The following is a 27,037-nucleotide window of genomic DNA, read 5'->3' as shown; positions in this document are numbered from 1 at the left end:
GTCCTGCGTGATACTGGACCACGAAGAATCCAGGTCTGTGAAGACGTGGGCTCAACAGTCACCGACCTCCCGCTGCTTTCATCCATCTCATTTTTCTACGACCAGGCATCAGATAGCCAGGAGCATGCTGGGTAGTGGCGTAGCCTCAGGTCCTAGCTGGGTTAGCTTAGCTTCCCTCTCCTCTCTGGGGCAGTTTGGTGGCTTATGGTCTGGCAGGTCTTGCTGGTTGGTGATGTCTCAAAGTTAATCCAACCCCCACATTCTTTGTCAGATGTTGATGAATTGTTAGTGTTTGACGCAAAAATAATCCTGGGGGAGGACCCTCAGAGCCCCTGCTTACTAGTATCCATCTGAAGATCAACATTCTAGACCTTACCCATTTTAAAAACCCTGGTCTACGGCCCTGTAGAGGCACCACAGCAGGTTCTCTATGCTGTGTATTCAGAAATCCATGGCAGATGGACATATTTTACAAAGTAAATAACCCTGAACAATGTCATATAATTACCATTTCTTTGCTCAACACAAGGAGAATCAAAGGAACATTAAAACACAAGGTCAAACAATATCAGGCTGAACCTTACCTGCTATAGCTGGAGAAGAGCGCTCGTTTAATTTGGCATTTAGAAGTTTTCTGCTAATAAACACATAACCACATGGACAGGACTTGCACGCAACTGGAATCTAGAGAGAATCAAACAGGAAACACAGATGATTAAATCACTGCTACGGGTTAGGCCGTAGGGGGAAGGGGGATTGGAAATATGAGCTTTGATCAAAGCATAGCACAACAGAAAAGCTCAAAGAATAAAATCAGATTGAATGATTGAATCGTCAATGTGGACTATGAGCCATCATTTAAAAGTAGTCACAATGTGTGTTCCCTGTCTTACACAAATGTTTGGTGGTGTAATGGATTGAACATCAGTTGCGTTTCGTACAGATCCAGTTTAACAATCAATGGTTATTTTAATCAATAAAAATACAATCTTTTTTTCTCAACCATTTGCATTGTGTTTTCATGCAAATAACTACTGTCGATGAATATAATATAGTCAAGTTATAGGGATGGTTCACACTGACTTCGGGGTAGCTCAAAACAATAGTCTGGAGCCTTGTATACAATCTGCCATCTCAAAACTCTATTTGCTCCCTTTATTCCCCTCAAAACAGGAACATTTTTGCGATCTTTTGCACCCCTAGTTTAGACATGTATAGCATAGCATAGCATAATGTGGCTAAACAAAGCTTTGAGGCAACAAATTAGCATCAATTTTAAGTTACCGGAGGGATCGTTTCAGCCCTCGAGTGAATGCTGACAGATTGTAAAGGCTTTGAGTATTCGGAAGATTAGAAAGACTCTATAGAGGTGAGAACCCATTGGACTCATGATGAACCTCCTAAAGGAGGTTGGGAGGGAACCCAGCAGCAGAGGTTGCACACAGGATTGGTCATTGAAGCTGGCAAGACGTAAAAGAGTTATATACAACATCCAAAGAACATTCTGAAGACAACATGCCCATAATGTTAGCGACACAACATCCTGAGAGGGTTTTGAGAATACCAAGGATATAATGTATTCTGAGAACAATCCCAAACTATTTTCAGAGTACGTCCTGGAAAACAACCTTTTGAGAACGTTCTGGATACAACCTTCCGATGTATTTATTCCCAAAATATTAGCGAAACAAAGTTTTGAAAACATGTTCCGAGAACCTCATGAAAACAACATTCAGAAAATGTTAGGAAGACAAGGTTCTGAGAATGTTAGAAATACAACGGTCAGAGAACATCCTGAAAGCAATCCACAACAAGATTGAAAAAACAACGTTAAGAGTACGTTACGGAAAAGAACCTTCCGAGAACATTTAGAAAACAACGTTTCCCAACCGTTCTGGAAAAAACATTTAGAAAACGTTACGACTTCAAGGTTCCGAGAATGTTAGGGATACAACATGCAAAGAACAAAACATGCTTGTTTCGAGAACAAAATTCAGGAAAAGATATGAAATCAAGAGAACGTTCTGAAAACATTGTTCCAAGAACGTTCCAAACAACATTCCTTCAACGTAGGAAAATAACGTAGCGAGAAACTTATGAAAACAGAAAACAACATTGTGAGAAACTTATGAAACAGAAAATAACATTGTGAGAACCTTATGAAACAGAAAACAACATTGTGAGAAACTTGTGAAACAGAAAACAACGTTGTGAGAACCTTATGAAAACAGAAAACAACATTGTGAGAACCTTATGAAAACAACATTGTGAGAACCTTATGAAAACAGAAAACAACATTGTGAGAAACCGAAAACAACATTGTGAGAAACTTATGAAACAGAAAACAACATTGTGAGAACCTTATGAAAACAGAAAACAACATTGTGAGAACCTTATGAAAACAGAAAACAACATTGTGAGAACCTTATGAAAACAGAAAACAACGTTGTGAGAAACAGAAAACAACGTTGTGAGAAACAGAAAACAACATTGTGAGAAACTTATGAAACAGAAAACAACGTTGTGAGAAACAGAAAACAACATTGTGAGAAACAGAAAACAACATTGTGAGAACCTTATGAAAACAGAAAACAACATTGTGAGAACCTTATGAAACAGAAAACAACATTGTGAGAACCTTATGAAACAGAAAACAACATTGTGAGAAACTTATGAAACAGAAAACAACGTTGTGAGAAACAGAAAACAACGTTGTGAGAACCTTATGAAAACAGAAAACAACATTGTGAGAACCTTATGAAACAGAAAACAACATTGTGAGAAACAGAAAACAACATTGTGAGAACCTTATGAAACAGAAAACAACGTTGTGAGAAACAGAAAACAACATTGTGAGAACCTTATGAAAACAGAAAACAACGTTGTGAGAAACAGAAAACAACATTGTGAGAACCTTATGAAAACAGAAAACATTGTGAGAACCTTATGAAACAAAAGAACGTTGTGAGAACCTTATGAAACAGAAAAGAACGTTGTGAGAACCTTATGAAACAGAAAAAGAACATTGTGAGAACCGTATGAAACAGAAAAAGAACATTGTGAGAACCTTATGAAACAGAAAAGAACATTGTGAGAACCTTATGAAACAGAAAATAACATTGTGAGAACCTTATGAAACAGAAAACAACATTGTGAGAACCTTATGAAACAGAAAAAGAACATTGTGAGAACCGTATGAAACAGAAAAAGAACATTGTGAGAACCTTATGAAACAGAAAAGAACATTGTGAGAACCTTATGAAACAGAAAATAACGTTGTGAGAACCTTATGAAACAGAAAAGAACGTTGTGAGAACCTTATGAAACAGAAAAGAACGTTGTGAGAACCTTATGAAACAGAAAATAACGTTGTGAGAACCTTATGAAACAGAAAAAGAACGTTGTGAGAACCTTATGAAACAGAAAAGAACGTTGTGAGAACCGTATGAAACAGAAAAAGAACATTGTGAGAACCTTATGAAACAGAAAAGAACGTTGTGAGAACCTTATGAAACAGAAAAAGAACGTTGTGAGAACCTTATGAAACAGAAAAGAACATTGTGAGAACCTTATGAAACAGAAAAGAACGTTGTGAGAACCTTATGAAACAGAAAAGAACGTTGTGAGAACCGTATGAAACAGAAAAGAACGTTGTGAGAACCTTATGAAACAGAAAAGAACGTTGTGAGAACCTTATGAAACAGAAAAGAACGTTGTGAGAACCGTATGAAACAGAAAATTGAAAATGAGTCGCTATTATTATTTAACTAATAGTTTTTCACGTGTGTGTGTTCCCTCACGTCGTCCAGAACACACAACGTTCCACCCGGACTCCAGGACGCCGTGATAGGACTCGGGAGGGGCCGGAGGCTGCTCACTGTTATCGGGAGAGCCACTAATGCTCCACGAGGACCACAAGACGTGACCAAACACAGAACCAGGGGAACGACGTGTCGGAGCACACGGAACAGAGCAGCAGCCTCGGACGGTAACTTGCTCAACCGGGAAACGGTGTCAGCAGCCGACAGCACGGACATGACACCGGGTCGCTGGCGACAGGGCTCACAACTGAAACAAGTATTTCCCTCACCTGTTGGTCGCATTCAGGACAGGATTTCGTAGCCATTTTGACTTTCTTTGTTTTATTTGCAGACATAGTCCGTTGCCTCCGGCTGTACGGTAGCTACAGCTTCTCTTTGCGATGCATGGACGGCAGGCGATGAGCTCCGAGTACACGAGCATAAAGAAACACACCGCGATGTGGCTAAACGACAACACACCCTTTAGAAGCACACATTACAGTCAACTGGAAACCCGAACAATGGGCGCATGCGCAGGGAGAGTATATCTGCTGGTGTGTTGCATTCAAGTAACATGGGGAAATGGTAGATGTCGGGGACTTTCCGCTGGTTCTCGTCGGCCTTAAGACGCAGAGCACGCGTCCGGGATATGATGTTGAGACACATCGGAGATCAATTCTTCATCAACACCAGTCTGAAGGGGGCCTAGTGCTTCCGATTCACCGCCATTACTTATGGGACATTAAAGAGCTTCTGCTCCTGCCCATGTTGGGTTCATAACGAGATATCATCGTACTTTTTTAAATTTACTTTCAGCTTCCCATAGTGGCTCCAAAAATGTCAAAGAACACAGATTTGGCTCAAATTCAGAACAAACCTGACGTCACTTTCCGCAGTGGTCAAACTGCTCTTAGACCTATATGAAGTGGGGGTCTTTTCATCTATCTAAACAATTTCTCAACCTTAACTTGGATCACAAGCGGTTGGTATATTTCAATTCAATTTCATTTATTTTGTGTAGTCCAAAATCACAAATCTAAAATTTACCTCAGAGGGCTTTACAATCTGTACACAACATCCTCTGACCTTTGACCCTCATATCAGAACAGGAACAACTCCCCCACAAAAATACCTTTAAGGGAAAAAGTGAAGAAACCTTCTGTAGAGCAACAGAGGAGGATCCCTCTCAGGATGGACAGAAGAATAGATGTCATGTGACCAGAATGAACAGCATAACATAATTACAACAAGTTCAATGAATATGACAGAAATTATTCATATAATGTAGTAGTCATGATGAAAAAGTTACCAAAAATAACTATCAGTGGATATAGTAGAATAATTATAATAAAAACAGTAATCGTATTGGCAATACTAATAGCAACGCAACTAATAATAATGATAAATAGCAGTAGGTGTTGGGCAGGACCAGGGTCCAGATAAATCCAGGATGCCTGTGAGGAGAGAAAGCACAAAGACTCCGGGGAGAAGTGGAGTTGATAATGTGCAATGATAGGACATTAATGTATACAGGACTAACTATAAATGTGAACCAGCCCTAACTATAAACCTGATTCAGCCCTAACTATAAGCACTATTAAAGAGGAAAGTCTTAAGTCTATTCTTGAATGAGGTGACTGTGTCTGCCTCCCGGACTGAAAGTGGAAGCTGGTTCCATAAAAGAGGAGCTTGATAACTGAAGGCTCTGGCTCCCATCCTACTTTTTAGGACTCTAGGAACCACAAGTAGCCCCGCATTTAGTGAGCGCAGCTCTCTAGTGGGGTAATAGATAATAAGCGCTATCTATCTATCTATCTATCTAGTGGAGTAATATGGTACTAAGAATAATTTCTGACCTACTATTCATTCATACATTGTCATATTCATTGAATGTATTGTAACTCTGTTCATTCTGTACACATGACATCTATTCTTCTGTCCATCCGGGGAGAGGGATCCTCTCTCTTATAAAAATAATTGCTGTTTTTGCTACATTTTCACCGAAATATGCAGGAAGGGAATAAGGCTATGAGCATGTTAATTAATTGCGGATCAAGGAGAACACTGGCAATTAGTGCAAGCTGACAGATGAGCAAGGCACTGCACCGGAGACTTTGATGACTACAAGAACTCTCCACGCACACACACGCACACACACACACACACACACACACACACACACTGTATGTGCACATACATACACACACCTGGTTAGCAAGCAGTGCCAGTGTAAACGAGAACCATTGTTTGATTCAGTCTGCAAACAGGGTCTCGTGTTTTTACGCGAACACACACACACACACACACACACACACACACACACACACACACACACGCACACGCAGATGCCGAATCCTCCTCTGTTGCTCTCCTGAAGGTTTCTTCCCTTTTTTCTCTGTGAAAGGTTATTTTTTGGGGAGTTTTTCCTGATTCGATGTGAGGTCAAAGGTCAGGGATGTCATACAGATTGTAAAGCCCTCTGTAATTTGTGATTCTGGATTATACAAAATAAACTGAATTGAATGAGCTCTCTAGTGGGGTAACATAATAATAATAATAATAATAATGCATTTAATTTATATAGCGCTTTTCATAATACTCAAAGACACTTCACATAATTAAAACATCCTAAAAGCTAAAAATAAATAAATAAGAATAGCTAAAATACAGGTCAAACAAATAAAACAAATAAATAGGGACTTTGAGTCGCTCGGACCCTGATAAGAAAACAAAAACAAAATCAAACAATCACACATTAAAAGCAGTTCTGAACAGGTGGGTTTTGATTTGTGATTTGAATGAGGAAAGATTAGTGCAGTCTCGGATGAGTTTGGGGAGAGAGTTCCAGAGGGAGGGGGCAGATATGGAGAAGGCTCTGTCACCCCACGTCCGGTGCTTGGTCCTATGTGGGATGGACAGGAGATCATCAGAGGAGTAGTGGAGCAGTGGGGTAACAATGTACTATAAACTCTCTAGTGGGGTAACATGGTACTATACTCTCTCTAGTGGGGTAACAATGTACTATAAACTCTCTAGTGGGGTAACGTGGTACTATACTCTCTCTAGTGGGGTAACATGGTACTATAAACTCTCTAGTGGGGTAACAATGTACTATAAACTCTCTAGTGGGGTAACGTGGTACTATACTCTCTCTAGTGGGGTAACATGGTACTATAAACTCTCTAGTGGGGTAACATGGTACTATGAGCTCTCTAGTGGGGTAACATGGTACTATAAGCTCTCTAGTGGGGTAACATGGTACTATAAGCTCTCTAGTGGGGTAACATGGTACTATACTCTCTCTAGTGGGGTAACATGGTACTATAAACTCTCTAGTGGGGTAACAATGTACTATAAACTCTCTAGTGGGGTAACGTGGTACTATACTCTCTCTAGTGGGGTAACATGGTACTATAAACTCTCTAGTGGGGTAACATGGTACTATGAGCTCTCTAGTGGGGTAACATGGTACTATAAACTCTCTAGTGGGGTAACATGGTACTATACTCTCTCTAGTGGGGTAACATGGTACTATAAACTCTCTAGTGGGGTAACATGGTACTATACTCTCTCTAGTGGGGTAACATGGTACTATACTCTCTCTAGTGGGGTAACGTGGTACTATACTCTCTCTAGTGGGGTAACATGGTACTATAAACTCTCTAGTGGGGTAACATGGTACTATACTCTCTCTAGTGGGGTAACATGGTACTATACACTCTCTAGTGGGGTAACAATGTACTATAAACTCTCTAGTGGGGTAACATGGTACTATGAGCTCTCTAGTGGGGTAACATGGTACTATGAGCTCTCTAGTGGGGTAACGTGGTACTATACACTCTCTAGTGGGGTAACATGGTACTATGAGCTCTCTAGTGGGGTAACATGGTACTATACACTCTCTAGTGGGGTAACATGGTACTATGAGCTCTCTAGTGGGGTAACGTGGTACTATACACTCTCTAGTGGGGTAACATGGTACTATGAACTCTCTAGTGGGGTAACATGGTACTATGAGCTCTCTAGTGGGGTAACATGGTACTATAAGCTCTCTAGTGGGGTAACATGGTACTATGAGCTCTCTAGTGGGGTAACATGGTACTATAAACTCTCTAGTGGGGTAACGTGTTACTATACTCTCTCTAGTGGGGTAACATGATACTATAAACTCTCTAGTGGGGTAACATGGTACTATACTCTCTCTAGTGGGGTAACGTGGTACTATGAGCTCTCTAGTGGGGTAACATGGTACTATGAGCTCTCTAGTGGGGTAACATGGTACTATGAGCTCTCTAGTGGGGTAACATGGTACTATAAACTCTCTAGTGGGGTAACATGGTACTATACTCTCTCTAGTGGGGTAACGTGGTACTATACTCTCTCTAGTGGGGTAACATGGTACTATAAACTCTCTAGTGGGGTAACATGGTACTATACTCTCTCTAGTGGGGTAACATGGTACTATAAGCTCTCTAGTGGGGTAACATGATACTATGAGCTCTCTAGTGGGGTAACATGGTACTATAAACTCTCTAGTGGGGTAACATGGTACTATAAACTCTCTAGTGGGGTAACATGATACTATGAGCTCTCTAGTGGGGTAACATGGTACTATAAACTCTCTAGTGGGGTAACATGGTACTATAAACTCTCTAGTGGGGTAACATGGTACTATAAACTCTCTAGTGGGGTAACATGGTACTATAAACTCTCTAGTGGGGTAACATGGTACTATAAACTCTCTAGTGGGGTAACGTGGTACTATAAGCTCTCTAGTGGGGTAACATGGTACTATAAACTCTCTAGTGGGGTAACGTGGTACTATAAGCTCTCTAGTGGGGTAACATGGTACTATAAACTCTCTAGTGGGGTAACATGGTACTATAAACTCTCTAGTGGGGTAACATGGTACTATAAACTCTCTAGTGGGGTAACATGGTACTATAAACTCTCTAGTGGGGTAACATGGTACTATAAGCTCTCTAGTGGGTAATGTGGTACTATAAACTCTCTAGTGGGGTAACATGGTACTATGAGCTCTCTAGTGGGGTAATGTGGTACTATAAGCTCTCTAGTGCATCACCAACCAAGGCTTTGTAGGTAGGGAGCCAGTGCAGAGCAGCTACTACAGGAGTAATGTGATCTCTTTTCGTAATACATGAGCTGCAGCATTCTTTTATTTATAGCCAAATTGACTGAATCCAACCCTCCGCAAGGACTCCTGGGAGTGTGACTTGGTGACTGATATGTCAGACAGTCAATGGACTGACATTCTCGGCCTGGTTCACTCATAATCAGTAAGGCATGGCCTCATGCAGTGCATGGTGCTCCACAGAGCCCCCGATACCAACTACAGCAACACTAATATAGACCAACCCCCTGACCGCTCCGTTCATTTCCTCCATCTATTTGTATGTTGTATTGTGTGTGACCAAGGCCAACAGTGGGTTGTGGGTGTTCACTTGTCTTTGTTTCTGGATTTGGGAGACATGCATCCGACACGGGATGAAATGTCACCGATTTGTATGCTAGGCCACCTAGAGTCTATCTCACTGGCTCTTCTGACAGACTGCTAACGCTCATTCAAATCTTACATCGATGCCATAACAAGTCGGTGGAGGCATCGTTGCACTAAGAAGAGTTGTAATGTCTTTCCATAGCGGTCAAGTGTCTGAGCGGGGATCTGTGCAAAATTAGCAAAATGAAAATATGTATTGTTAATATTCATTTTATTTCAGCAAATGACAATAATAATTGCTATTTAATCTTTATTTGATTTACAAGTAGGTTTACACAGATTTAAAAAGAGGAAATAAATGTGTCAACAGATCAACAATAATAGCAAAGTAAGAGAAATCAGCAGACATTGACAGCTGCTGCAGCAAACATGTTCATCATAGGTACTCTGTATGGAAACTCGTCAACTAGCATACAATCCTGAGGAACCACTGCACCCCCCCCAGCCCCCCAGCCACAGATTAATGCGAAACGACAGTCACCAAGCAACAGGACTTCATTGATCATGACGGTCACATTGCAGTTGGTGGTCCACAGAGGACACTGAACACCTTCTAGAACAAGCACACTGACGCATGCACACATGCTGCAGTTCTGAATGGTCCACCCATGGGAGAGAAGTCTAGAAATAAACTAATACATCAACTAAAGAGCCCATAGTGGGATGGAGACACTAATCAGATTTTATATTTAATATGACAATTTGAGTTTTATTTGTTAATAATTTGTCAATTATTTGCAGCCCAGTTGGCATAGCAGAGTAATTAAGGATCATGCTAAAGATGAAAAGACGCCACTGGTTTGAGGGGAACAACATAGTTTGCTCGTTTCCTGTGGGGCCAGAGTTTGCTTATGCTTCAGTCGGCCCCAACAACAACAACAACAACAACGCCTTCCTAAAGAACAGCAGAGTCACAGATGATTATTAAGGGTGGAAGCTAGCTCGCAATACAGCTGGAACACCACGACTAGATTCTGTAGCCGTTATACACTCACTTCTCCATATGGAAAGATGTGACCTCGGTCAGCTAGTAAGTCTAATGTGACCATAAAATCATAAAGGTTAAAGACAAATCAGCCAAGCAGGAATTCATTAAGGAATATGGATGCCCATGACTTGCCACAAGTGAACACTGAAACTTAGTGCAGTGCTGCTGGCACATGCTTCTTAAAATGTAACATCTCCAACCTGCTGCAGAATACAGATCCGCTAGTGAGGGACCGTGAAGAGGAACTGATCATGAACATTAACAATAATTAGAATAATAAAATGAAAGTGAGTTCTTTGAGCTCTTGACATTTTCTTAAATCTCTGGCCTACAGGATGTGATATTGTGTGTGCTGTTGTATATTTATAATATAGTGACACATCCAAGGATGGACTTCCTTCCAACCTGCAACCGTCTTAAAGGACCAGGCCCTCATAGGCGGGGCCCTCGGACTCGGGGGATTCTCTCTGCAGGCGAAGATGCTCCAGTGTGTTGTGGAAGTGTTTGTTGATCTGCTCCGTTTCCTCACTTGCCTCCAGGTTGGGAAGATCTTCCCTGATCTTCTGGATAAGTTGGTTTAATACCTGCACAGTCACCTGGAGGGGTGGAGGATGAGGGACAGTGTCAGACTTCCTGTTTGGAGTGGGACATCTACTGCATTCACATCACATGGAAGCAACCGTCTGCGTGTTGTGAAGGTTAATGATGTTGATGTTGGAAGACTTACGTGCCCATGCTGATTCGAATAACAAAACTCAATGTTACAATAAGTCAAACCCTGAAAATCACCATATTTAGACTTTTGGAGGCGGTGTAAAGAAGCGGTGGAGTCCACCTAGACATTCCTGCTGACAAGGTCTCAGTTCAGCCGATACTGTGTGGCAGTAACCCCACAGAGCAATGCGCCAACTACATAAGTTAAGAATGCAAGCTAGCACACGGGGATATAAACACTGGTGATCTGAATCCGTGTGTACACCTAAAGCATCCAAATCAATTACTCTCTCTGGTTCATAGAGCTGCACCAGCATGGACTAGTTTAGATCTCGCCCTAAACCTCATCATGTTGAACACGAGGATGTCCGTCTCACTGCCACAGCGATGCTTTCCCTGTGGGATAGCGTTGTCCTGCACATGACTCCCTGTGAAAGGCCAATGTGAAGGCCAGTCATGTACACATGTCACATCGGCTCTGGCCAGGAGAAGTCACCAATACAGGGAGCAGGTTTCTCATTTACATGGCAGTTCAGAAGACGGCTTATTGCAGAGGGTAACCTGGTTACCTAAGAGCATGCAAACACAAAAGGTAGGAGCGGGGTCTCCTACCGCATCGTTTTCCCTCTCATAGAAGCAGACGTATCTGTTGAGGATTTCAATGAAGAGCTGGACTTGCAGCGATGGGTCCATACACTGGTTGGCAATCTTCAGGGCTTTCTTTAAACACTCCATCACCCGCTTGCCATCACGAATCTAAGAATGAACAATGACAGCTCACGGTGAGCATACTGGCACACTTGGTTTCCTTCTCGCACGAAAAGATGTTTGCAGATAGAATTCCAACACACCTCATCACCGCTCTTGTCGGTGCTGCGACCCGACCAAAAGAGATGGGCACAGATGCTGACAGCGCGGCACTGGTCAGGCTTCTTCAGCAGCTTGGAGGCGGCCAGCGCACACTGAGTCCTCAGCGGCTCGTGGTTTTCCTCGCTGAAACATCGCATTCGCTCAAAGGTACCGATGATCAGTGTGATGGCAGCCAGCTGGGCTTTAGAGTCACTGATCTCATCCTCATACAGAGAGAAGGCCTGGGGAGGGAGAGAACAATGCCAATGAGACAAAGGATGTCAAACAGTTTCATGTTTACAATATTCACCACCGTTGTCTTTTTTTATTGCTTTTGTCTTGGTGAGTTGCCCAATTTGTTACATTACTGCAAGGAATGTATTATGATACAATTACATCAAATGTAATTGACCCATCCTTAGTTATTAAGGAGCAGTGGGCTGCAGTGAAGCACCCGGGGGGGGGGGGTCAGGGTCTTGCTCAAGGACACTTGCTCAAGGACACTTCAACATGAACTATGGGGAGAGCGGGGATGGAACCGGCTACCTTGTGGTTACGGGGAGCAGCTCATCCCCATGAGCTATAGTTTTTTCTTTAGCAGCATGTGTTCTGGCTATTGGAAGTTCCATGTTCACAACATCAAGACAGCTGGCTCACACTGGGCCTTCCGGACCGCATGAGGGGGACTCCAGCGCATCGCTGCATGTTCTTTGCGGCTGTCAGGCCGGTTAATAAGATGCGTTTTTGGGGTTTGTGATCATTCCAGTGTGGAAAAATCATTTAGAAGCAGCACAGCAGGAGTGCATGAATTACATAGTTCTTCGTCAAAAGGAAAGAAACCATTTTCCAGAAAAGAGTTACGTCTTCACAAAACCAAAACATGTGTATGAAAGAGCCCACAAGTCCTCCTGTACAAAGGGTACATATTGGTGATGTGATTATTTTCATTACAAACTGTTGCTCGGTGTGTAATAGGTTTAATGTAAAACATTTAGGTGAATCTGCTGATTGTTGGGTTTTTAGAGGTTTCAGTTATACCGTTATAACACCAAATATAATCCCAGTCCAGCAGCATATTCTGTCATGTGTTTGAGGTCTTTGGCCCAGACCTGTTCAGTATGTGAGGGTTTGTAAGAACATACAGAGAATAATGAGTACAGTTTGGATACCAATCCCTTGGTTTGGCCTTGTGTATTCAAAACAGAGTGCAAGTGATGTGATCCCAAAGGATACCCCATAATATGCTTTAAGCGATGATCTTAGTTGTAGGCATAGAACAAATGATGAGCCATGTCATGGTGGATGATCATTAAAGATATGCTGGTTTATGTATCTTTTTGCTTGGCCATGAAGACATTGTGACCCCACCGGTAAAAATTAAGGGTGTCGAGATGCCATTTGAGCTTTGTTTTGGTTTCTTTTTCAGCCATACGCCACGCTGATAGTACAAAAGATATAATTGGGACAAGTGAGAGCTTAGATTGTTAGAATAAACCAGTATTTTCTTCAATTGGTTTCCAAGATACCAATACATCTGGATTCAACCAGATTAATATTGGTGTCAAAACAAAAGACCAAAAATAATATCTAAAGGTTGGTACTGAAAGATCACCTTTTAGTTGTATGCCTTTGTAGTGTGGACATCTTAACTCGTGGTTGTTTCCCACTCCATATGAACTTGGAAATTAAGGTTTGAAGTTCATTTCAATAATTAGGTGGTGGAGATAAGGGATTCAATACATTTATAAGTTTTTTCAGATGATTGTAATTAGGGATTTGAAGAGTCCAATTCCAAGGTATTTGAAATGTTTAACAATGGGAATATTAGACGGTAAGGAACTAAATGTTGATTTAATGGTAAAAGAGTTGATTTGGTCAAATTAATTTGATAACTTGACAGGGAACTAACTATATTCTGCAAAGGTACTTAGAATATGAGGAATGGAAGCAGGGGCTTTGTCGACATAACAAAATGTCGTCAGCAAATAAGGACATCTTATGAGTGGTGTCATTGAAAGTTATGGAAAGATAGATGGATGTTCTTAGAAGTGGTTCAAGTGACAGAGCAAATAAGAAGCGGCTAAAGGGTGACATGACAAAGGAGGAGAGGCAAGCCCATCCCAGGCACATCCCTTTTAAAGAAGCGATAAAGGCCCAAGGTTGAGCGTCAAATATCAAATCATGATATTCATCATAAAAGCCCGCTTTGTGAAGCTTAACTGAATCCCGGCGCCTCTCTCTGTAGCTGTCCTCCACACTATCGGCTGAAGCCAACTAATAATTGGTTGAAAGATATTTCCTCGTTTCCTGACTATTGTCTCAATCTTTTAAATGTGGACAGTAAACAAATAAAAACATCCAGGGGACCTTTCCGTGTCGTTTTGTTCATCATCTACTGCAGTGGTTCTCAAATGGGGGTACGTGAAGGCACCCAAAGCAGTACGGGAGATTTGTAAAACATATTTTAAATTAGCATCCATTCAAAGATCCTTTAAAAATAGTTATTTAATAAATACTCAATACAATAGTTTTAAGTTCATGAACAAAACGTTATATATTCTATATCACATCAGACACTGATGGCACAGCGCTGTGTATTCTGTACTTGGCTGAAGAACGGTTGAGAGCCACTGGTCTACTGTACATCATGTGGTTCTGGGGGTCGACACCACCTGTAGCTTTCCAACCTATCTTTACATTAACTTTTGACTTGAACATGACTAAGAGGCCAGCTGGAACACATGTATGATCATATTGTTTAGGCAGGCTAACTGGTCTGGCTTTCACAGCTGTATTTGGGTCAATCTGATGAGGACCAAAGACGTGCTGCGTTCACGGTGTCGCCTGAACAAGAGATTCAAAGGCCCGACGGTTGAATTAAACATCGTACCTGTGACATGAACTCATAAGCTACAGTCTCGTGGTTCTCAAAGCCAATCTCGCCTGCCGCCAGCGCCCCCTGCAGGAAGAGTCGAAGAGGCAGCTCAGCAAGCTCAGCCTTGATGAGAGCACTGATGGTCTGGTGGGCAAAGGAGAAGATCTTTTGACACTTCTTCTCCCACTTGTCATCCTGGGGAGACACATTTGGGCACATTTAAAAAGCATGGACAAAACTAGACATGCAGCTGGTGTGATGAGTGAAAACGGATCTTTGCGCACCGATGAAGAGTTTTCCTTGTATCTGAAGGCCAGTTGGTAGGCAGCGAACACCAGGGGAGGGAGTGTGTAGCGAATCCGGAGGTTTCCACCTGCCCCAAAATGTTTCCGGGCTGTGTTCAGAATCTGACCACAAATCAGAGAGTTAACGTTAACAACAGCAAAGGTGTCCATCAAAAAGTCAGTTACAGAAACATGTCTTAAGTGCTTTTTTTTCTCTATCTGGTCACAAAAAGGATCGTTGGACTGGAGAAGTTTGGATACTACTTGGTACTGGGTTACTTCAGTATCGATAGCCAGCCCTAAATTACAGTCCAAGTCTGAATTGACTTTTTAAAAAGGGAAACACTTCAGAATGATTTAAAAACAAACAGTCTGCAGAAGTATGCACAGCAGTAACAGGCTAGGGTGTATACATGTAGTTTATTCTCTGGCATGCTCATTTAATGTTGAGGAAAGGACTCACAAGATATTGCTGATCGGGATCTTCAGAGTGGAGCAGATGGATGAAACGACCCACGAGGCTCTGCTCCTCAGCAAAATCCTCAGGGTCAGGATCATCAGCTGGTTGGTCTGGCTGGTCCTGAATCAGTGTGGATACCAAGGTCAAGATGGAGTCCACCTAGAGAAACCAGGGAGGGAGAGAGTTTGGATTCGATGTACTTTCCTACAGATTTCCTTGCTGCTTTTGGCTGTGTGATGAGGTATGAGTCAGAGTCAAATATCCTGCAGTAATAGGGTTACACACATGTTGTGATCCACTGCTGCCGATTCCTCTCTTACATGTGAGGCTTTTAATGACAGACATCTACTGGAGTCCCATGGAGAAACACCTTGGATCTTTGTCTCCTCTGACATCATGTGAGTCTCACGTGCGTGTCAGAGTAAAGCTCAAGACCAGCAGGGAGACAGAGGTTTGTGACGTCGCCATTTCCTCTAAAGCAGCGATAGCAGAACCGTTAACTCCGGGTTCTAGTCCTTTGGAACCGGGTTTTGGGGGGGAATCCCTAATCACTGCCCTTTTATTAGTGAACGATAGAAACATGGCAGTAGTATCTAATTCAGGCAACATTAGCAGTTTCCTGAATGTAGCTTTAGTTCCATCATGGTGTGCTGGGCCTACTGAACCACAAGGGAAATAGTTACAGTTGGCAAGAAAGCCCAAGCAGGACATCTGATCCGCCTCATCATTTAGGACACCCCATCTCGTGGTGTGGGGGTGCTGTCACAGGGTGAAATCTGACACTACTTTCAAAAGTCTAAACATACACCATCATTATCTAAGGTTGGACTCATTTACTCCTGCATAAACTATTATCTTGGCTTAAATGTAGTTAATTTCAGGGGTCAGGGTGGTGCACGGGTGTGGAGCAGGGCTGACTTCAAACCAACGATTAATGTCCTGCTGAAGTGGGGGTTAAGAATCGGACCTGTTCCTGTGCCAGAATGGTGGTGTTGTAGTCCAACGTGTTGCTCAGCACGTAGCAGCTCATGCTCTTGCGCGACTCGTAGTCAAAGTACTCGAAGAGCGGTGGGAAGTGCTTGAGCTGCAGCACCGTCAGGATGTTGTTGTAGGTATCCACTGGGATCTTCAACAGTCGGGTAAGCTCCTTTGACACCGCGCTGCTGGTCGCTATGCTGGGGACGGGAAACACAATTATACATATTTGAGAGAGAGTGAGTGAGAGAGTGAGAGAGAGAGAGAGAGGAGAGAGAGAGAGAGCACACAACTTACTGTTCCAAGTTGAGCTTGTTGAAGATATCCACAGTGCTCTCCAGGACTTTGTCTACATAGTCAACACGGTCTGGGTAGCATTTCATTGCTAAGTTAATGAGAGAGACCTGAAGAGAGACCACGTCCTCTGATGGCATGTCCTGGCGAGACTGCAGGAAGAAACAGAAAGAAAACGTCAGCGCGGTCAATCCAACGTTTGTTTCAGGTGTAAAGTCCCCGTAGTTTGAAAGGGATAAGACGGCGTATCAATTACTTATTAAAGGTACTATATGAAACTTTGGTGAGCTTATGTCATGTAAGGACTCCCTCTTAACAAATACCAGTCATGACATGTACACATGAATCATAAATGGGCTATAGAGACCAGATGTGTGCACACAAAAACCATGCATCTGAAACGTAAGTATGAAGGTAGATATGGGTTTTCATTACGCAAACAAAAAAAGATGTTTTGAGAGCAAATTTCTCATTTGTAAGTAGATTAATTGTTCATTTTGTTCGCTCTCAAAACGAAAAGCTCAGAACTGAGTTTGGACGTAGTGGGCGGGGCTTACGCTGCATGTCAACACAGCGGCCCTCCATGTCGTTGCAAAAATAACAATTCATTTACTTACAAACGAGAAATTTGCTCTCAAAACATCTTTCTTTGTTTGCGTAATAAAAACCCATATCTCCCTTCATACATAAGCCAGTGTTTGAATAAAAGAATGTGCACTGTTTAAGATGATGGCTGCTGGGAAAACAATATGGTGGACATGAAATATAAGATGAGCCACGTCCTTTTTATTTTCCTTGTTTTTCACTGATCCATTATTTTTACCTGCCTGACATTTAATGATGATTGAGTAACAAAGCGTTTGCATAATTCTGTCTTTGAGTTGTGAATCCGTGGGTTCATTGTTCTGGAAACAGAGGACACGAGAAACAAACTAGTCACATGACTCGTGTGGCCAGACGCACCTTTCTGAATGAAGTGACAAAACTCGATTCATATTCATATAGATAAGCCGAGTAAGAAGTGGTATGGCAATGGCACAAGGTCTAATCTAGGCACAGCGCTGCTTTGACATTTACACACAAATTGAGCAGGGAATCGAAGTAAAGTTGGGGAAGGAAATGCAGATATGCACTCCTGAAGTCATCAAAATAAGTAACCCTGAGAAATAAATCTTGCGTGAATGGGACAAGATTTGAACATGACGGGTACAGACTGATGACTTCAACCTACTTGAATGACAGTGGCCACTTGCTGAGAGAAGATGTCAAACAGTTTAATCTCAGCTGGGATGCCAGGGCCGTCTTCTCGATGGGCAAAGAGAGCGAGTCTGAAAAACAAGACAGAAATGAGAACATCTAAATCAACCACAAAAGGTCGTCTTGTTCATTCTTCTGGAAAGAGTAACTTTCCATTAAATCTACTGGTCGAGTTGTTAATTAAATGTACAACCACTTTATTATACTATCCATCAATCCTCGTCACACTTAAAAATGTTGCAGAGGGTTTTGTCCTTTTTTTCCTGTGAAAAAAAACTACTACAACTTCTCCCAGAAGTCATGAGTTATTCCCATTAGCTTTGGTACAGTGAATCAAAGTGTACCTGTCAATGAGGGCAATGATGATGTTCTTGACATTGACGTGCTGATGGAGCTCAGCACAGGAACGGAGGAAAGGGTTAAGGGTCTGAAGGTGGAACTCATCTGGGAAAACCTTACGAGACAAGACTATTTTAGTTAGGAGCTTAACTTAACCTCCGTTTTAAAAATGTATTTACAGACAGTGTGTGTGTGTGTGTGTGTGTGTGTGTGTGTGTGTGTATATACATTTGTTCTACCTGAATGATGCACTCCATTAGATACTCCTGAGCCAACGGGTCTCTGCAGTTCACAACCTGTTCAAGCACTCCAGAAAGAACAATCTGTGGGGGGAACACATTGATAAATAATTCTACAGAATGTCCGTAAACAAATAAAACACTTAAGAGGGAAAAGCAGAAACAAGCCAGAATCAACTGTCAGAATTGTTGTTGTTGTGAAACGTTTGTATGAAGCAAGCTAATCCTGGAAGAAGCCATTTGGTGTGCTGCAGTTTGAGTCAGACAGTAACCAATCAGAAGAGATAATTGACCTTCATTGTATCCATTGGCCCATGAAAGAAGTTAAGATTCTGGCTGCCGTCGAGTCAATGCACTCAACCCAGCATGTACAGATGGGTCAGGAGTAGGACAGCATGACACTCAAATGGTGTTTTAGTTTCACAAGGCAAGCAAAATGTACACGCATTTAGAACATCTACAAAAATCATATGACAAATGTGTGTGTGTGTAAATGCAAGAATTAGTAACTGCAATATCTATCACAAGTCCTTTTAAGTGCACTTATTATTCTAAACACAAGTGTATACGGACCATTACTTGTACTGTGGCTGTTCAAGAGCCTGTTTTACAAGCCCAGTGGAGCCTCATCTTAAAACACACACACACACACGCACACACACGCGCGCACACGCACACGCACACGCACACGCACGCACGCACGCACGCACGCACGCACGCACGCACGCACGCACACGGTTTCGTCTGTCGAGTCATAATATAGATGTACAAATGTTTTTAATATACAGATCCGAGTCATGTCTCGGTGGAGGCCATGATTCAGCTACCGTGCATTTTAAAAGTTAAATGCATCAATCTTGTGAAATTAAGATAGATCTATGTAACCATAAACACACTGTTGTACAGATTTTTCCGATTCACCAAACTGAATTACAACTGATCACTTTATCTATGTAATGTTACAGCACTAATGAGCAGGTATAGCCTTCTGCACTCCCTGTACATGGCTCGTTTTTTGCTAGCCAAAATGAGCATCTCAATTAATACAGTGAATGGCTTTCAATGTTAATCACAGATGTACCTTACTAAAGCTAGCGTTAGCTAGTACATTAGCATGTGTTATGCTAACGGAACCAGTTCATACGTTAATACTTCTGTGTGGTCTGCTTTGACCACGTCTTATTCTGCTGCATTTTATTGCATGCCTATGTGGGCATAGACTACAGAATATGTATTTTAATCATTTATTTAAAGACTTTAAAAAAAATTGAAATGACTTATTGGAAACAACAGACACACGCAAACATACCTGTTTGTACTTATCCACGTTGACACCCTCCAGCTGGCTGAGGCGGACTAGGTTGGTTCCCACCAGAATCCTAAGTTCTTGTCGTTCCTTTTCTCTCTTCTCTCGGTCTCGGCTGTGACCCTGATGCTGCATTCGAACCCATAACTTGTTCATTTCCGCAAAATTCAGGAGGACAAAGTCGATCGAGTCGTTGATGTCACCGGTCATCTCCTCTGTTCCCCTGTGGAGTAAATGCAACACGTTTAGAAAAGGGGAGCGCATCAAATAGTCAGTCTGGGGTCCATTGTGGCAGCTACACCATCGGTATGGTTGGAACACGGACACAAAGAACGCATTCCAACGGGAAAGTGAAAGCTAGCTCTACTGTTCGGTGGCTGAGATATGTTTCACTTCAGTTTGCTTTGTGTCTGACAGGAAGAGGAATTGGTCAAAATATTCCGTACACTTCAAAACATAAATACTATTTTAGGTGGCCAATATAAGTTTGCCTGGTGCCCCCATCCACAGTGGTGCATTGCTTTGTCCCCGTCTGTTTCTCAAAGTGGGGCCATCTACTGTCCCTAAAAGGTGGACCACCTCAACTCTGCTGCTTTAAAGAACCCTCCTGCCATCTAGTGGATCTTTTGGTGTTTAACAGTTTGTTCCCCATTGACTAAAATGTATTATATATTTATGACAGCAGTCAGTGCTGAAAAAAGTCACAAAACTAATCGAATTGCGACCGTAAGATAAAAAGTCACTGTAAGCCATACATCACATGACATGGTTGAGCTACGTTTGAAACTTGGAAAATGATGACATACTAAATATGAATTTGATTCTTTTTGCAAAATAATTGCAGTTAAAGTAATCTCCTTCCTTTTATTAATTATTTTGATTATAATACTTCAAAATGTCTAATATTTGCTTATGTCAACCATATGCTTTAGTAGCCCATCAAGATCTCAAATGTATTGTAATGTAGCTAATATTATGTTCTAAATGTCTATATGAACTTTAGTACTTTATTTCCTCCTGTTGTAGCGGTACAACGAGGCCTTCAGGTGCACATGGAAAGCATGAGATGTGGCTCAGAGAGCTGATGACCTTAGAGTTGGGTTCAGTCAATGCGCCCTAATCAGAACAAGGAACCCTGTACTAGAGAACCTCGAGGGGAATGGACTGACGGTATTATTGTGGACCCTCCATAGATTTGTATATAGCACTTTTTTTTCTAGAAACTTGAGATTTTGGGAAATATTTTTCACTCCATACATGTTCACATACTTTTAGTGAAACCCATATTCTAGTCATTCCACACGTTCCTGTGACCTCGCTCCCCTTTCATGCTCACACCTGAAGTGACCGTAACTTCAGAGTGAATTCTGATGGTGGCGTCTCGGAAAAGCTCAGAAAAGTGCAGCGGATCAGAGACACAAAGAGGACAAAGGGCTGGTCTTACTCTGGCTGCTCTCCATCATCTGGCAGTATGTTGCGGGTGCACTGCAACAGGTAGTTTCTGAGGAAGAGGCCCCTGAGTGGGTGCTGGACACCACGACACATCTCAACCAGGTCCTTCAGAATGTCCTTCCGAGACTGGGGGAAGGAGCGGACGTACACCACACCCACTGTGATCAGCAGATAGCTGGGGATACAAGGGGGAAAGACTCATATCTGTCAATACTTTAAAGTATAAACTCCAACACAACAAAAGTCTGTATGACGACAACTACGGCGGCTTCAGAAGGACTCCCTTCACTTTTTTCAGACACGATTTTGTGTTGTAGTTGCAACAAATGGATGAATTTGTCAAATCCACACTCGATATCCCATAATGAAAAAGTGTCAATATTTTAGCAAATTTAAAAAAAAATAATGTGAACGCACCACTGCTATTTTTTGTTTGTTTTTGATGTAATGTGCTGTTGGTTGCTTGTTTCTTTTATGTAAAATGTCTTAAGTGGCTTGATTTGACCTTTTTGTGTAGAGTTTGTTTTGTATTAATTCTGTTCGTTCTTTCATGTGAGCTTTTTATGCTGTGGACCAATGGGAATATTGTTCTACAAAAACAACGTTACATGCTGTTTTGGCCTCCACCGTTTACAATAAACGTTCAGATACAAAGATAATAAAGAGTTAGTGCTCCTTCATAACAGTTTGCTCTGAGCATTAAGCACCGTGAAGTAGAACGGCTGTAGAGGAAGAGGGCCAGTGAGCGGTTCAAGACGTTTAAGATCCTGTTCTGCTTGTTTAACAGCTGTTGGATTACGTGCTCCACTGTCTGACACATTTTAGTTTTGTGATGATGACAAGCATCTTCTATATAACATCAAGTCCATTTCCATCTCTCTGGTGTGTGTGTGTGTGTGTGTGTGTGTGTGTGTGTGTGTGTGTGTGTGTGTGTGTGTGTGTGTGTGTGTGTGTGTGTGTGTGTGTGTGTGTGTGTGTGTGTGTGTGTGTGTGTGTGTGTGTGTGTGTGTGTGTGTGTGTGTGTGTGTGTGTGTGTGTGTGTGTGACACATGGCCAGCCCTTAGGAACTGGTAGGAGAGCAAAGAAGGAGGAAAGGCAGAAATCCACATACAGAGCAGAGCTTGCAGTGGCACCTCTCCTCCACAGCAGGACTCGATAATCATCTGAAATTCCATCATTGGTTCTGAACAATAATTACATTGTTTTACTTATGGGCCAATAACATATTAGCACTTGAGCTCACGACCCATGTTGGCCTTAAACAACGTGACGGATCAATAGGATCGCTGCCTGAGCAGACTCAGGATCGGTATATGGATTTATATGCTCGTTTGCCTTCACGTCAAACTGCACCCCAGTCTGCTCGGAGGTGGACGGAGGACCACCTCGGTTCGGTGGCTTGGTCTCAAATAACCGGCTAGTGTGGAAGCAGAACCCCTCAGTGCCATTAGAATGAGAACTGATGGAAATTCAAGTGTAGAATCAGCACTTAATGCTCATAGTTATCCTTTCATGGATATGTATGTCAGCAATGTATGTCGCCATTCAAAAGCTACTACATTTGTAATGATTTTGAAAACTATGTATTAAAGTTAATCATGTACAGATTAGTAAAAGAACATCATATCCTCAAATTAAAATAAGGGTATGAATACTTTCTGAAACTACTTGGGGTCGGCTGTAGCTCATGGGGGGAGGGGTCGTCCCGTAACCACAAGGTTCCCGGTTCGATCCCCGCTCTCCCTCTCCTGCTTCCTACATCCAGCCTCAGGCCTGGGCCTGGCCTCCTTCCCAATGGCCCTGCCTCCTTCTCACATTTAAGAATGGAGGCTTCGTAGTCTGAACAAAGGCTGTTGTAATTTTTCAGCATCACTTCCTTCTTTTATACGTTTCACAATACAAGCCCAAATTAAATCTACTCAGCAAAACAGCTTCCAATAGCATTAGGAGACAAAAACTAAAACTCAGTGGGCACTTGCTTCCATCTGCTTGGAAATGTAACTAGTTTGCAATACAAGTTGTTGATTTCTTTTGTCACTTTACACAATACAGCATTGTTGTTTTTGAACGGCATCTTGAGCATGGTGCTCGCTGCTGGCTACCCAGAGAGATAAGCTAAGGTATTTGGGTGGTCTTCCTTGCCCCAGCAGGAAAATTTACCTTTCACACTCCATATAGCCAAACTGAGGAATTTATTGCTTCAAATCGACTCTTTTAAAAGTGATACTCACAGTCTAGGGATGATGTTGCCTGCATACTGGACCAGCTCATAGAGATCTGCCACCTTACGTCCTTTGGCAAACTCATCAGTCAGATAAACTTCAAGGTAGTGGAGTTCGTCAGAGATAGCCATATCTGAAAAGACTGTTAGGGACAAGCGCAAAGCCACCATGATTCATCCACATAAAAAATTGGAATGTATGAATGAAAGATTAGCTGTGGACCAAAACAGAAGCGTACACTCAGTCAGTCAAGGACGCACAAACACCACCGAACCTCTCTCCAGGCTTACGGCTGGCAGAGACAATCATGTCTTGCAGCAATAATATCATAGCAAATTCCGCTATATGCACAACACAACTAACTGTAGTTAGACTAGAAAACTGGTGATTTTATATATTGGTTTCAATAAACTCAATTCACCACTACAAAAATGTCAGGACAGATAGCATACAAGGATTTACTAACATTTCTTGAACTCTTCTAGATAGCTGAACGGTTTATTAGAAGTGGATACATATTACATTAGTGTCAATGGTCTCAGCATGGCGAGGCCTGAGCTGGCGGCTTGTAGCTAACAGCACAAACAGTGCAAACTGCAGCAAATGTCGTGGCAGTGCAAACAGGGGGAACACTACGCTTCCACAACAACGCTGTCAGTTGAGATAAAGTTATCAGCTGTGACCGCCGTATGATACATAGCCTTGTATCCGTCCTTATGTAATTTGCAACATGCATAACTTAGAAAGGTAAAGGATACATAGCTCATAGTAGCTCTTTGGAGAAAGCATGGAGGTCCTCAGCTCCCCCAGCATGTTAGAGGCGTGCTTCAGAGCATCCATCAGCTTGTTCTTGTCCTGCAGACCGCACAACAGAATTAAGCTATGAGCATACAAATTAATCACAACAAGCTATACCTCCAATGTTGGACAGTCAGCTGAATCCCAAAATTCAACATTCACTCATACGAAGTAGTAGGCGGTAGTCGGCCTTTCATAAATCTATAGCTTTGTGGCTGTGTTGCATTGAGCATGCAGTTTACATACTCTGCTGTGACAAGGTTGTTTTCTGACGTAGATACATACTACACATAAGGATATTGTTCCTTTTTTGCTGCGCAATTGCACCATTTCTTTCCCCGAGAACAGAATTGCTGCCTTTTTCAACCATCAGTTGTTGAAACAGTTTCAATACAGAGAGCTGAGCTGGCTCTGTAGGATGGACGTTTGTCACTTCACTTGTGGTGAAGAAACTCGTGCGTCCGTTTCTGAAGGAATCAAAACAAGCTTGATTGGCTCTCATATGGTTGTTGCTCGCAGTGTCAAAGGACATTTGAATAAAGTTGAGCCCTCCTTTATTATCCTCTGTAGTGGTCCATTCAAACTAAACAGCAGATTATTGCTCTTCAATCTTTTCAGCATGCATGTGTGAATGGCCTCTAAGGCAGGTTTTGTCTTCAAACCTAATTGTACACATTGTTGTTTTGAAGGACTTTTTAAATACAGACCCTTAAAATTCTTTGTTCTTTGGGGGAAACAAACCAAATGACTCCATTATGGATTTGCAAGGTAAAGACACAAAATGGCCTAAGATAAGGAAACTCATATATAAACAATAATCATAACCATAATGGTATCTATAAAATACTGAAATCCCCCTACCAGGCATCGCTTCATCTGGAACGACTGGACCTTAACAGCCTGCACAGCTTCATCAAGAAGCTTCTCCTGTTCATCCTGGGGGGACTGCTGTGTGGTTGGCTGGAAGATCAAGAAAACGGAAACACAACTTATTTCAAGATCATTAAAACACATTAGTTTTTGTACACAGTGCTGAACAATCAAGCTTTGGACACAATGCTGCCAGGCCAGGCCCCTGTGTATTGCAGCATCTAGCTAGCTTGGCAGTTGACCAACCAATGGACTGGACTAAGTTAAATGACCAAACACGAAGAACACTTCTTTTTCTGAAACCGATATATATATATATATATATATATATATATATATATATATATATATATATATATATATATATATATATATATATATATATATATATATATATATCGGACCAGCTGACACCACTTGCTTCAGTGAAACGGGCTGAGGCCACAACGTCAAGCTTTGGTGAAACATGACACTCGGAGCGGAAGAGGAACGGCATGCTAACAACAGCTAGCGCTAGCTTCCAGACCGTCCCCTGTGTTGTGCCCAAGATATCAGAGGGCAACGTCACACTTCCTGGCTCATTTCATCCGACACATAACACGGACTCGGAGGATGTGACGAATTATTTTCCAAATAACGTGAATAAAACACGTTTCAGTAGAACACCTGACGTTAGCTGCTAGCTGGCGCTCGGCTGCGGGTGGTTAGCCTCGCTAGCCCGTGTCCGACGTGAGGCCCCAGACTAACGGGTGTTCTTCAGGAAGGGAGCCGGGACACTCTTGACTCGAGCTATTGACCGGAGTGGACCGCGGGCGGCATAGAAGAGTCCTGTTTGGAGAGGTGCCTACCATGGTTATGAGAAGGTGTCAGATCACCCGGAGAGGCTGGCCTGTCATGTGACTCACATTATGTGTGCGCTCAGCCGCGTCACAGAACAGGCGTGGCTAGGGTGCCACCCGGATGAGCAGCACATCTTAAGAGTAACACATGAAAGAACAATATTTAAAGACTTCATCACAAGATACAAGAACTTCAACGGTATGTATTGTGCTCGGCGTCAGTCAGGTGTCAGACAGCGGCAAGCAGTATTATAATGTATGTTGTCGCACTTCATGAAATGTGCAATTGTTGAATAAAAAATAAATTAAAATAAAATAAAGAAGCTGGCAAGCTGTGTGGAGCAACATTTCCTGGGAACACCCATTGTTGTTGTCAGCTGCCATGAATCAGTTTTATGATTTTAGTTGAGCCTCTATACTTCCTTAGAGCAACCATATTGTACTTTCTTTTCTCATTTCTTTTTTTAAAGTATGATTTTGCTGGTTTTGAAACAAAAAAGGAACAAAATATACCCTTTATTACTGTTATAGTCATTTACAACAATTGTCTAAAATAATTAAAATAAAGCATCCTTTTTATTATAATTTAAAAGGGGGAGGGGGCACACTCCTCTGACACATAGTGGTACTTCTCTGACTACTGGTGGTCCTCCTCTGACTACTGGTGGTCCTCTGACTACTGGTGGTCCTCATCTGACTACTGGTGGTCCTCATCTGACTACTGGTGGTACTCCTCTGACTACTGGTGGTCATCTGACTACTGGTGGTACTCCTCTGACTACTGGTGGTACTCCTCTGACTACTGGTGGTGGTCCTCTGACTACTGGTGGTCCTCTGACTACTGGTACTCCTCTGACTACTGGTGGTACTCCCCTGACTACTGGTGGTGGTCCTCTGACTACTGGTGGTCCTCTGACTACTGGTGGTACTCCTCTGACTACTGGTGGTACTCCTCTGA

At 42.2% G+C, this 27,037-nt stretch overlaps 2 protein-coding genes across 3 annotated transcripts in view; both read right to left on the bottom strand.

Annotated features, from left to right (window-relative positions):
• c3h16orf87 (chromosome 3 C16orf87 homolog) overlaps positions 1-4,359 on the bottom strand; it is a 7,025-nt gene extending 2,666 nt beyond the window's left edge. The window contains exons 1-2 of the mRNA XM_034529103.1: positions 4,091-4,359; positions 585-684 (exon numbers count right to left, since the gene is read on the bottom strand). Of these exons, the coding sequence (XP_034384994.1) occupies positions 585-684; positions 4,091-4,156 (166 nt within the window). The 5' untranslated portion in view covers positions 4,157-4,359. The remainder of the gene's footprint in view (positions 1-584; positions 685-4,090) is intronic.
• Positions 4,360-9,548: 5,189 nt separating this feature from the next.
• Positions 9,549-26,275, bottom strand: vps35 (VPS35 retromer complex component). 2 transcript variants are annotated; one of them, XM_034558380.1, is made up of 17 exons: positions 26,089-26,275; positions 25,232-25,330; positions 24,331-24,427; positions 23,582-23,705; positions 21,343-21,525; positions 19,902-20,121; positions 18,593-18,676; positions 18,359-18,468; positions 17,989-18,085; positions 16,761-16,909; positions 16,456-16,663; positions 15,492-15,647; positions 15,029-15,151; positions 14,760-14,939; positions 11,872-12,111; positions 11,633-11,776; positions 9,549-10,902 (listed from the first exon to the last, which is right to left on the bottom strand). In XM_034558380.1, the coding sequence occupies exons 1-17, from the start codon at positions 26,089-26,091 to the stop codon at positions 10,723-10,725; spliced, it is 2,397 nt and encodes a 798-aa protein (XP_034414271.1). In that variant the 5' UTR covers positions 26,092-26,275; the 3' UTR covers positions 9,549-10,722. The 2 variants fall into 2 exon arrangements, with proteins under 2 accessions (XP_034414271.1, XP_034414281.1); XM_034558390.1 differs by having other exon boundaries at positions 25,907-26,097.
• Positions 26,276-27,037: the final 762 nt, after the last annotated feature.

This window comes from Cyclopterus lumpus, chromosome 3, assembly GCF_009769545.1.
Source record: "Cyclopterus lumpus isolate fCycLum1 chromosome 3, fCycLum1.pri, whole genome shotgun sequence".
NCBI lineage: Eukaryota > Metazoa > Chordata > Actinopteri > Perciformes > Cyclopteridae > Cyclopterus > Cyclopterus lumpus.
The sequence above is the reverse complement of the archived record's forward strand: the minus strand, read 5'-3'. Positions and strand labels throughout refer to the sequence as shown.